The 12350-nt window shown below is 55.3% G+C and overlaps 1 protein-coding gene and 1 pseudogene across 2 annotated transcripts in view; both read right to left on the bottom strand.

Annotated features, from left to right (window-relative positions):
• Positions 1–1878: 1878 nt before the first annotated feature.
• Positions 1879–4434, bottom strand: LOC311202909 (butyrophilin subfamily 1 member A1-like; the record flags this gene model as incomplete). The annotated part of the gene is made up of 5 exons (XM_084277554.1): positions 1879–1887; positions 2639–2659; positions 3023–3246; positions 3488–3626; positions 4120–4434. The coding sequence occupies 5 exons, from the start codon at positions 4432–4434 to the stop codon at positions 1879–1881; spliced, it is 708 nt and encodes a 235-aa protein (XP_084133680.1).
• Positions 4435–9137: 4703 nt separating this feature from the next.
• Positions 9138–12350, bottom strand: part of LOC311202908 (butyrophilin subfamily 1 member A1-like) — a 197971-nt pseudogene continuing 194758 nt past the window's right edge. Inside the window, exons 6-8 of the transcript in view lie at positions 12065–12092; positions 11331–11625; positions 9138–9321 (exon numbers count right to left, since the gene is read on the bottom strand). The product of the transcript in view is annotated as a butyrophilin subfamily 1 member A1-like (transcript). The remainder of the gene's footprint in view (positions 9322–11330; positions 11626–12064; positions 12093–12350) is intronic.

The following is a 12350-nucleotide window of genomic DNA, read 5'->3' as shown; positions in this document are numbered from 1 at the left end:
TAAGAAATCTGGGGAAGAATGAGGGCATGAAGCAATAGGACAAGGGCTGATGGTTTCAAACTGGCAAAGGGGAGATTTAGGTAGGATATTAGGAAAAAGTTTTTCAATATGTGGGTGGTGGATCACTGGCACAGGTTACCCAGAGAGGTGGTGGAGGCCCCATGCCTGGAGACATTTAAGGTCAGACTTAATGGGGCTCTGAGCAACCTGACCTAGTGAAGGTATCCCTGCTCACTGCAGGGTGGGACAGGATGTCCTCCAAAGATCCCTTCCAACCAAATGCATTTGATCATTCTGTCATTCAGAATAGATATTGAGAGGCAGTGGAGTCCAGATAAGGACAGGGAGACATCATTCTGCAATCAGCATCACGGGCAGAACAGGCTCAAAACAGAATTAAATGGGACTAATTTATTACCCAATGAAAGCAGAGCAGGATAATGCAAAATTAGCCCAAATCTTAATACACCTCCCCCCACCCCTCCCTTCTTCTGGGGCTGCATCTCTTCCCCAGCTGCCCTAGCGTGGGTCAGGGCTATGGGATGCAGACCTTCAGGCCCAGACTGCTCCAGCCTGGTCCCCCACAGAGTCAAAAGTGTCCCCAGAAAATCTGCTCTGGTGTGGGGCCTCTCCACGGGCTGCAGGTCAGGTCTCTCGTCCTCTTCTATGGGCTGCAGGGGGACAACTTGTTCCTCGATGGTATTCTCCATGGGGTGGGGTCTCTGCTCCTGCACGCTCCCATTGCCTTCATCTCTCCCCAGCCATCCCCCAGCCCTCACCCTGGCTGGGGCAGGAGCTTTCCTCTTCCTCAGACATTCAGCTCTACCCAAGGACACTTGACACCAAATCGTGGTTTGGAGGAGTCCTTGGGCTCGTCTTCAGAGAGGGTTGTGAGCAGAGCCAGGCAGAGCCCTGACCCCCTGAATAACCTTGTCTGGGCATCAACCCAAACCCATTTCTGTCCTACCCACCTGCAAAATTTGACTTCACAGATTTCAGCCCAGCCAGAGCCAGAGCTGCAACCAACAGATCACAGCTGGGACAGCTGGAGATACGATGGAGCCCAGAGCGAGCAACTGTGTCCTGGCCACAGCTTGTGCATCCCCAGGTGGCTCCTAACGATTGCATCATCACACTGTTACCAGCTCTGCCTGCAGCAGGAATACAACACACAGCCTGTAACAGTGATGGTGGGGAAATGAGCTCCAGCCCAGCAGAAACCTTCCAAGCCTCCTCACTGTTCCTCTGCTCCCTGGGCTGGGATGGGGCCGAGTGAGACATCTCCTCCTGTGGCACCGAGGAGAGGAGCGTGGGCAGGGTCTGTGGAAGGGCAGGGGCTCTGCAGGGCTGGGGAGGTGTTCTCCATGAGAAACAGCTTGGTGTTCCATGAACCCACCCAAAACCATGGGCGGATGGTCTCTCCATTGAATGAGGCTGGTGGGAAAGTGAAGATTTCGACCCCACTGTGACCATCGATGAAAGTCACCAGCCCCCACGGATAGTCCAGACAGACCCAGACTCTGCTGGGGACCCAGGACAGGGGGAGGGGGCAGAGAGGAGAGGTAAGAGAGTGAAACTGCCCTTTCCACTGCGCAACTCCCCAGATCCCTTCTTCAGGGCTCAATTCCATATCCCCCTTCCTGTTTACAGAATCCCTGGCCACCCCCACAGCCCAACATGAATCACTTCCATTTGCCCCCTTCACCTCCATCTCCCAGCAGTGCCTCCCCTCTGTGAACCCCTCCTGGCCCAGCACACAGCACCAATACGTAAATCTCTGAGGGGTGTCAGGCAGGTCCTCGGGTTCTCTTCCCAAACTCATACTTCTCCCATATTGAGACAGGACAAGCCTGGGATGAGCCGTGTTGGGATCCAGGGTCACCACGTCTGCAGGGACAAGAGGAGCCAGAGCATCAGGGGCAGAGTTCAGCACTGGGCAGGTTTCAACCCCCTGGGGCCAGGATCTGCCCCACAGGGCAGGACATGGGGCATCTCCTTCCTCCAACAGATCCCAAAGCAGGGCTGGTCCCAGAATGGCCATGGCCGACCTCAGTGCCATGGGAACAGGAACCGGTGGGGCTGTGATCCCAGCATGGAGGAGCAGGATGAGGAGGCAGTGGCTGGGTCTGGGCAATGCCCAGGGTGTAAGGGGGGAGATGGCTCCTCTTGGCCCCACTGATGGAGCTCACGAGGGGTGGGACAGGCCAGAACACAGCAGGGGAACAGCCCAGTGCCACACTCAGGGTCTGGGAGTCACCCAACACCCCCAGGCACAGCCAGTCCCAACCACTGTCCAGCCCAGATGCCCCTTGCACAGGAGGAATGGGAGGAGAACCACACAGAGTGGCACCAGAACGCCAAATTACCTGGTCTGTTGGGAATCAGAAACTTCCTCCAGGCTACAAGGAGAGAGGAGAACTGGTCACATCCCAGAGACGGTCCCCAACACCTCTGGGCAGGGAGAGTGTCCATCCCTGCGCTGGTCTCCTGGAGTTGCCCCCCCCTCCAAGGCACATGGTCATGGGCATTCCCAGAGGCAGGGATGGGGGGATGGAGAGGATGGGCAGGGAGGGAAAGGGCCAAGCACAGAGTGCCTGGGACAGGACCCCACATTGTGCCAGAGCTCACGGACACTCACCCAGGGCTGCATCTTGTTTCCCTGGAAAGCAAAACCAAGAAGTGATGTGTGACCAGAAGAAACAACCACTCACCCCAGGGCTGATCCCACTGGAGCACACAGAGCTCGGGCTGATCCCCAGCTCCTCCTTTTTGAGGAGTAGGACCAGACCATCTCACTCTCGGGAATGACTCCCTGCCAGCCCATCCCCTGTCAGCCCACTCAGGCTCTCTGGAGTTCAGACCCAATGTCAGGAACCCCGAAAGCCAAGTGCATCCTGGGGGCCCTGGTACCAGGAGGTTTTGCTGGGGGAAGGGGCCAGAAGGACTCACACAGCTCTCTGGAAAACAGCAGTGCTGAAAAGCAAAGCCAGAGGAAGAGGAGATGAGGCGAGGACCTTCCCACCAGCCAGGTGCTCTGGCCGTGCTCCCTGTCCTCCTGCCCACAGCGCACCATGTCCTTGTCCCCTCTGTCCTTCCCAAAGAGCTTTTTGATGAAAGGAACTTGTCCTTCAGGGGCAAACGTACCTTTCCTTCTCCAGAGGACAAGGAACCCAACGGAGAGAGCGAGGAGCATGAGGAGCACGCTCAGAGCGACCATCCAGGGACGGGCATCATGGAAAAAGGGAGCTAGGAAACAAACAGATCCACAGGGAAAGGGACCGATTTCCACTCGCATCCATGGGGAGAAGGACCAAGAGACCCCTGCCTCATACCTCCCAGCCCTTTTCCTGTGAGCTCTGTCCTCAAGGGGACAGAGTCCTCCCACACCCCCACGCTGCACCCAAAGCCCAGCCCAAAGCTGCTCCCAGCCAGGCAGCCACCCCCCGCCCTGCTCCAGCGCCACAGGGGCTGGCTGCAGCTGTCTCACCGGAGATGCGCAGGGACGCCTCCTGCTTCTGGGCCAGGCGGCGGTTCCTGACCACACAGGACCAGTTTCCCTCTCCAGTCCCTGTCACCACGATGGCATCTTCGGTGTCAAACAGGCCCCTGGTATCAGGGGAACGTCTCTGGGAGACCGAGGGGACACGGTGCCCGTTGGGGTCTTTCCACAGCACCTCCGGTTGCGGGAACCATCCGGCCGATCGACACAGCACCCGGATGCCTCCGGCCTCGTAACCCTCCAGAGAGAGCTGAGGGCCAGAGCCTGTGGCTGGGGAAGAGCCCGGAGTTGATGTCAGGGAGGGATGGTCTCAGCTCCAAGGCCACACCTGCATCCCCAAGCAGACCCCTCACAGCTCCCACCAAACCCACCCACCCCAACCTGTGCAGGAACTGCAAAGCGTTGATCCCAGATCTCCCCCAAAACTACTGGCACAGGAAGACTGAGCTGCTGAGTTGCAGCACATTGAGGCTGCATCTGCACTGACCCCTCTGTGCTCAATAAGCCTCAAGGCTGCCAGACACTGTGCCACCTCTCCTGGGGCACCAAGGGACATCACAGAGGTCTGGGAGGGACACACAACCCCAAAGACACCACGACCACCCCTGCAAACACCGCACCGGGCACAAACCTGAAAACTCCAGAAACACCAAAGCTTCTCCATAGGAGGCACCATCAGTCACGGTGCAGATGTACAGACCATCATCAGAGGGTCTCACCCCAGAGATTAGCAAGTCCAGGCTGCCTCTGGAGAGACCATCTCTGGCCAACTCTGTCCTCCCAACATATTCCTCCACCTGGTCCCCAGACACGTCCTCCCCATGTCGGTAGTGGTGCACCGTTTCAGAGACCCTGTGCCGGATCCACCTGATGTCCCAGCTCTGAGCATCCGTTGCTGGGGACAAGTGACATGGCAGCACAATGTCCTGCCCCATGGTGACATGGACAGTGTGGTCTGGTCCCACCACTCTGAAGTCAGCTTGACTATGGAGAAGGACACAGAGACAGGAGATGGTGCCTACATTAATTGAGGGTGTTGCAGGCCAGGCCCGAGCTTGGTGTGAGCGGTGCACGCTCCATGCCACGGGCGTTGCTTTGCCTTCCCATGGTCCAGAGACCCCGGAGAAACTGGAGCGGGAGTGGAAGGACAGGAAGGAGAAGGAGGTTTCCTGCGAGCAGGAACCTGCTCCAGAAAATGACCTCCACCCCAGCCAGCCTTGCCGTCACCCACAATGGACAAGGGAAAGCAAAAGCATGCAGGGCCAAGCTCTGGGCTGGGCTCCCCCTGCCCACAGCAGCTCCTGCCCCACATCTGCCATCCAGAGCACGTGAAAGCCCCCACCAACCCTGCAGAATCCCTACCTGATCCCAGACGGAGCACGTGGAGAGTCGCCCAAAACCCCAGGAGGCCCGTGGGTCTCACTGGGAGCCACATCTGCGGCAGCACTGGAGAGGAGGGAGGGGAAGGGAGGCAGAGGGGGGTGATGAGGGGCAGCTGTGCATCAGAGGGGATCTGGCAAAGAAGGGCTGACCCTGTCCCAGAGTGTTTCGGAAATCCCTGAAGCCTGCACCAGCACCCCAACAGTACCAGAAACTGGTGTCTGAGGGCAGGATGGGACCACAGACAGGTCCCTGGGGCAGACACCTGCTCTGCCCCACTGCCCCTCTCCAGGAGTTATCCCTAATCAATCACTTGCTGGAAGTGACAGGATATATTCGAAACCCCAGAGAAAGAGGAGTCTCTGGTGAGACAGAAACGAGCTGCCAGATGTAGCAGGCTGATGAAAGTAACGGAAATTTGCTCTGGTTTGCATTTTTCAAGTTTTGGCGGGACTTTAGGTCCCACCCCTAGGTGAGGAGCTGAAGATCTGCATCCTCTTACGAAAGCCCAGAATCAGAAAAGAAAGCTTTAAGCAGGCTCCAGAGACAAGAGAGTGAGTTGGTGTCCCTGCCTGTGGCAGGGGGGTTGGAGCTCTATGATCCTTGGGGTCCCTTCCAACCCAGACCATTCTATGATTCTATGAAGGGACCCCAAACCCCCTCCCTGTCTCTGCCTGGGTGCAGGTGCTGGAAGTGGCTTTTCCCAGAGCTGCACCTCTCCCTGCAGCTTGTGCTGGGGAACAGCACCGGGCGAGGTTTGACACCTCAGGAGGTGTTATCAGCAGAGTGAAACATCTTGGGATGGTCAGGACTGCACAAGATAATGACCACTCACAGCAAGGCAGGGATATTTAGTTGTGGAATTTACCATCTTCTGTGGTTTCTGGGAATTATTAGAGTGGGAATCTAGGGGAAATAACAGACACATGGTGTAAACCAAAACATTCCCCAAGGTCTTTGTTCATGTCCTCGGACATCGTCTCCATCCTCCCACCCACCCCATGGAAGGTTCCTCCTCCCGTAATCCTCATAAAGCAGCTCCCAGCACCAGCAGATATTGGGATGGACTGGGGCTACGCCTACTGGAGATGTCCCCACCATTGGTGATCCTGGTCCAGATGGATCCAGAAAAGCCTTTCAAAGAGGTTTCTGAGGTAAGGAGAGCTAGTTCACCCTAAGGTGACTAGCAGGAGACTGCCTGCACCATTTGCTCCTGTACCACAGACCACAGCGAGGGTGATATCTGCAGCAAAACACAGGAAATGTGTGGTTTGCACTGCTGCTGCTGCCACCCCCAAGTCGCACATGGGCTGTGGGTCGCGGTGCCTTGATGTGTTTCCTCTCTTTGGTGCCTTCACCCAAAGCTCAGCATCCTCGTCACCAAGGAGAGGAATGTTCTGGAAATGGAGACCTTCCCTCTGGTTGAGGTGGGGGTAGTCCAAAAGCATCTCAGTGGGATTGACGTGCACAAATCCATGGGCCTGGATGGGATACACCCATGTGTCCTGAGGGAGCTGGTGGAGGCGATTGCAGAGCCGCTCTCTATTATCTTTGACAGGTCTTGGAGAACAGGAGAAGTGCCTGGAGACTGGAGGATAGCCAGTGTCACTCTGGCCTTCAAAAAGGGCAAGAAGGAGGATCCCAGCAACTATAGGCCAGTCAGCCTCACTTCTGTACCTGGAAAGGTGATGGAACAGCTTGTTCTGGATGCCATCTCCAAGCAATTAGAAGAGAAGAAGGTCATGAGGAGCAGTCAGCATGGATTCACCAAGGGGAGATTGTGCTCAAGCAATCTCATAGCCTTCTATGATCTCATCACCGGCTGGGTGGATGGAGGGAGAGCAGTGGATGTCATCTACCTTGACTTTAGCAAGGCTTTTGACACTGTCTCCCACAACATTCTGATAGAAAAACTCAGAGAACAAGGGATAGATGAGTGGACAGAGAGGTGGGTTGAGAACTGGGTGTTGGACCGAGCTCAGAGGGTGGTGATCAGTGGAGCAGAGTCTGACTGGAGACCTGTGACTAGCGGTGTTCCCCAGGGTTCAGTGTTGGGTCCAGTCCTGTTTAATATCTTCATTGACAACCTTGATGTGGGAATAGCATCCACCCTCAGCAAGTACCCAGTGATACAAAGCTGGGAGGAGTGGGTGACATGCAGGAACACTGCGCTGCCATCCAGAGAGACCTGGACAGGCTGGAGAGCTGGGCAGGGAGAAACCAGATGAGGTTCAACAAGAGCAAGTGTAGAGTCTGGCACCTGGGAAGGAACAACTGTTCATTTCAGTACAGGCTGGGGGATGACCTGCTGGAGAAGAGCTCTGTGGAGAAGGACCTGGGGGTCCTGGTAGATGACAGGTTGGCCATGAGCCAGCAGTGTGCACTGGTGGCTAAGAGAGCCAATGGGATCTTGGGGTGTATCAGGAGGAGTGTGTCCAGCAGGTCAAAGGAGGTGATCCTCCCCCTCTACTCTGCCCTGGTCAGGCCCCACCTGGAGTATTGTGTCCAGTTCTGGGCTCCTTGGTATAAAAAGGACAGGGGTCTCCTAGAGAGAGTCCAAGGAAGGTCTACGAAGATGAGTAAGGGCCTGGAACATCTCCCCTATGAGGAGAGGCTGAATAAGCTGGGGCTGTCCAGTCTTGAGAAGAGAAGACTAAGGGGGGATCTAATTAATGTCTATAAGTATCTTAAGCATGGAATGCAGGGGGAATCAGCCAGCCCCTTTTCAGTGTCTGTGGGGACAGGACAAGGGGCAATGGCTGCAAGTTGGAGCACACGAAGTTCCACACCAACATGCGGAAAAACTTTTCCCCAATGAGGGTGAAGGAGCCCTGGGACAGGCTGCCCAGGGGGTGTGGAGTCTCCATCTCTGGAGATATTCAAGACTCGTCTGGACGCCGACCTGTGCAATATGAGCTGGGGAGCTGCTTTGGCAGGGGGGTTGGACCCGATGAGTTCTCGAGGTCCCTTCCAACCCCTACAATTCTGTGATTCTGTGATTCTCGGAGCACAAAGCGGCTGCTTGTGGGTTTTTCTCCTCACTGTGACTCCCAGAGGCTCTGTGACCATCGCTGATGGGCTCGGCCTTGGTCAGCAGCCACTCCGGCCTTCAATCAGCCCATGTTTACTCTCTGGGTCCTGCAGAGAGCTTCTGGCTGCTTCTTGCAGGTGCCATCTCTGCAGCCCCCCCTTCTCCACCAGAACCCAGCTACACAAAACTGTGACAGTCAGCAAATTCCTTAAAATTATTTTATTTCTCCAGATGTTCTACACCTTCTCAGAGGTACACTTTACACCTTCTCACAGGTATGCTTTGATATCTTCAAGGCCTAGCTCTATATTCTCAATCAAGGGGTCTACAGGCCCGCTCTAGCCGCCCACAATCTACCTCTTGTAAACCCATGTTGACTAGGCCTGATCCCCTGGCCATCACACATGTGCTGCATGACAGCTCCCAAGATGACCCTCTCCATGATCTTCCCTGAGACTGAGGTCAGACTGACAAGCCTGAAGCTCCCCAGATCCTCCGTCTGACCCTTCTTGTCCATGGGTGTCACATCTGCCAGCCTCCAGTCGAGTGGAACTTCCCCAGTCTGCCAGGATTGCTGGGAGATCGTGGAAAGGGGTTGGGCAAGCAGCTCCCTCAGTACCCTCAGGTGGATCCCATCCAGCCCCATTGATTTGTAGGTGTCTAATTGGCCAATCACTAATCATTTCCTCCTGAACCATGGGAACTTTGTTATTCTTCCCCTCCCTGTCAGCCAGTTCCTGAGGATGAGTACTCAGGGAATATCCATCTTTACTCTTATAGATTGAGGTAAAGAAGGAATTAAGGACCTCAGCCTTGTCCTCATCCCTTGTCACTAATGTTGCCCCTGCATCCAGTAAGGGCTGGAGATTCTCCTTGCCCCTCCCTGTATTGTTAATATACCTTTAGAAGGACCTTTTATTATCTTTTACAGAACTGGCCAGTCTGAGTTCCAGTTGGGCTTCAGCCCTTCTGAGTTTCTCCCTATATGATCTCACTACATCCCTATAGTTATCACAAGACACCTGCCATTTCTTCCAAAGCTCCTATTTTCCCCTCTTTTCCCTAATGTCTTCCTGGAACTCTCTCCTCAAACAAGCTGGCTTCCATCCTCACAGGGGGTGCTGGGGCAGAGCCAAGGGGGACATCTGCTCCTGCAGCAGGCAGGAGAGGAGTGCAGGCAGGGTCTGCAGAGGGGCTGGGGCTCTGTGGGAATGGGGCTAGTGGAATCTAAGGGGGAAAGGAGGTGCTGTCCCTGAGGCACAGCTCGGTGTCTTCTGTCCCAACCCAAAACCAGGGTCGGATGGTCTCTGCGTTGAATGAGGCTGGTGGGAAAGTGAAGATCTCAGCCCCACTGTGACCATTGATGAAAGTCACCAGCCCCCTCGGGCAGTCCAGACAGACCCAGACTCTGCTGGGGACCAGGGACACAGACACAGGGGTACAAGGAGAAGTGAAAAACTGAAAACTATGAACTGTGAAAACAGGTTCTGAGTTCCTGGGATGAATATAAGGATGTTGCCAGGGCCTGTAGGGATGCAACTAGGAAGGCTAAAGCCCGCTTAGAAATGAAGCTGGCAAGGGACATAAAGGATAATAAGAAGAGTTTTTTTCAGCTATGTGAATAGTAAAAGGATGACCAGGGATAATGTAGGTCCCTTGCTGAACGAGGCGGGTGTCCTGGTAACAGGAGATGATGAGAAGGTGGAGATACTGAATGCTGCCTTTGCCTCAGTCTTTACTCCGAAGGCTACTCGGGACCCACAGATCCCGGACGATAGTAGGAGTGGTTGGGGAACGAAGGGCTTCCCTCTAGTTGAGGTAGGGGCGGTCCAGGTGCGACTCAAAGGGATTAATGCACACAAATCCATGGGCCCGGATGGGATACACCCACGTGTCCTGAGGGAGCTGGCGGAGGCGATTGCAGAGCCGCTCTCTATCATCTTCAATAGGTCCTGGACTACAGGAGAAGTGCCTGAAGATTGGAGAATAGCCAATGTAACTCCAGTCTTTAAAAAGGGCAAGAAGGAAGATCCCAGCAACTATAGGCCAGTCGGCCTCACTTCTGTCCCTGGAAAGGTGATGGAACAGCTTGTTCTGGATGCCATCTCCAAGCAATTAGAAGAGAAGAAGGTCATGAGGAGCAGTCAGCATGGATTCACCAAGGGGAGATTGTGCTCAAGCAATCTCATAGCCTTCTATGATCTCATCACCGGCTGGGTGGATGGAGGGAGAGCAGTGGATGTCATCTACCTTGACTTTAGCAAGGCTTTTGACACTGTCTCCCACAACATTCTGATAGAAAAACTCAGAGAACAAGGGATAGATGAGTGGACAGAGAGGTGGGTTGAGAACTGGGTGTTGGACCGAGCTCAGAGGGTGGTGATCAGTGGAGCAGAGTCTGACTGGAGACCTGTGACTAGCGGTGTTCCCCAGGGTTCAGTGTTGGGTCCAGTCCTGTTTAATATCTTCATTAACAACCTTGATGTGGGAATAGCATCCACCCTCAGCAAGTACCCAGTGATACAAAGCTGGGAGGAGTGGGTGACATGCAGGAACACTGCGCTGCCATCCAGAGAGACCTGGACAGGCTGGAGAGCTGGGCAGGGAGAAACCAGATGAGGTTCAACAAGAGCAAGTGTAAAGACTTGCACCTGGGAAGGAACAACCGTTCGTATCAGTACAGGCTGGGGGATGACCTGCTGGAGAAGAGCTCTGTGGAGAAGGACCTGGGGGTCCAGATTGATGACAGGTTGGCCATGAGCCAGCAGTGTGCACTGGTGGCTAAGAGAGCCAATGGGATCCTGGGATGTATCAGGAGGAGTGTGTCCAGCAGGTCAAAGGAGGTGATCCTCCCCCTCTACTCTGCCCTGGTCAGGCCCCACCTGGAGTACTGTGTCCAGTTCTGGGCTCCCTGGTACAAAAAAGACAGGGGTCTCCTGGAGAGAGTCCAAAGAAGGTCTACAAAGATGATTAGGAGCCTGGAACATCTCCCGTATGAGGATAGGCTGAGTAAGCTGGGGCTGTTTAGTCTCGAGAAAAGAAGACCAAGGGGGGACCTAATTAGTGTTTATAAATATCTTAGACATGGGGTGCAGGGGGAATTGGCCAGCCCCTTTTCAGTGTCTGTGGGGATAGGACAAGGGGCAATGGCTGCAAGTTGGAGCACACGAAGTTCTGCACCAACATGCGGAAGAACTTTTTCACAGTGAGGGTGAGGGAGCCCTGGGACAGGCTGCCCAGTGAGGTGGTGGAGTCTCTCCATCTCTGGAGATATTCAAGACTCGTCTGGACGCCTATCTGAGTGATATGTCCTAAGGAGCTGCTTTGGCAGGGGGGTTGGACCTGATGATCTCTTGAGGTCCTTTCCAACCCCTACAATTCTGTGATTCTGTGATTCTGTGAAACTGTCCCTCCCTGTGCCCCACCCCCCAGATCCCTTCTTCGGGGCTCAGTTCCACAAAGCTTTTCCTGTTCACAGAGTCCCTGGCCACCCCCACAGCCCACCCTTAATCATCTCCCACCTTCCCCTTCACCTCCACCTCCCAGCAGTGCCTCCCCTCACTGAACCCCTCCCGGCCCAGCACGCAGCACCAACACACAAATCTCTGAGGGGTGTCAGGCAGGTCCTGCTGTGTTGGTCCCCATCTCACACTTTTCCCATCCTTGGACAGGACAAGCCTGGGATGAGCCGTGTTGGGATCCAGGGTCACCATGACTGCAGGGACAAGAGGAGCCAGAGCATCAGGGGCAGAGCTCAGCGCTGGGCAGGTTTCACCCACCTGGGGCCAGGATCTGGAGTATCAGGACATGGGGCATCTCCTTCCTCCAAGAGATCCCATCCCAGGGCCGGTCCCATCATGGCCACAGCCAAGCTCATTTCCGTGGGAACAGGACCCAGTGGGGCTGCAGCCCCAGCACAGAGGTGTAGGATGGTGAGGCAGCGGCTGTGTCTGGGCAGTGGGTGTCATGGGGGAGATGGGAATGGGACAGACCAGAACACAGCAGGGGGAACAGTCCAGTGCCATGCTCAGTGTCTGGAAGTCACCCAACACACCCAAGCATGGACAGTCCTATGCACTGCACAGCCCAGATGCCCCTTGCACACGAGGAATGGGAGGAGAACCTCCAGGAGCAGCACCCAAAGCCCCAGTTACCTGGTGTGTGGGGCAGCAGAAACTTCCTCCAGGCTACAAGGAGAGAGGAGAGCTGGTCACATCCCAGAGCTGGTCCCAGAAGCTCTAGGCAGAGCAGAGAAGCCATCCCCACACTGCTCTGCCTGAGCTGCCCGCCCTCCCAGGAACATGGCCTTGGGCTTTCCCAGCCCCAGGGATTGGAGATGGAGATGACAGGCAGGGAGGGAAAGGGCTGAGCACTGGGAGCCCAGGAACTCCCCAAAGACAAGTCCCTACCAGGAGCTCCTGTGCCAGGAGGATTTGTTGG

Source organism: Gallinula chloropus (genome assembly GCF_964237585.1).
Source record: "Gallinula chloropus genome assembly, chromosome: 32".
In the NCBI taxonomy this organism is placed as follows: Eukaryota; Metazoa; Chordata; class Aves; order Gruiformes; family Rallidae; genus Gallinula; species Gallinula chloropus.
Note: the sequence above shows the minus strand (reverse complement) of the source record. Positions and strands in the feature narration are given on the sequence as shown.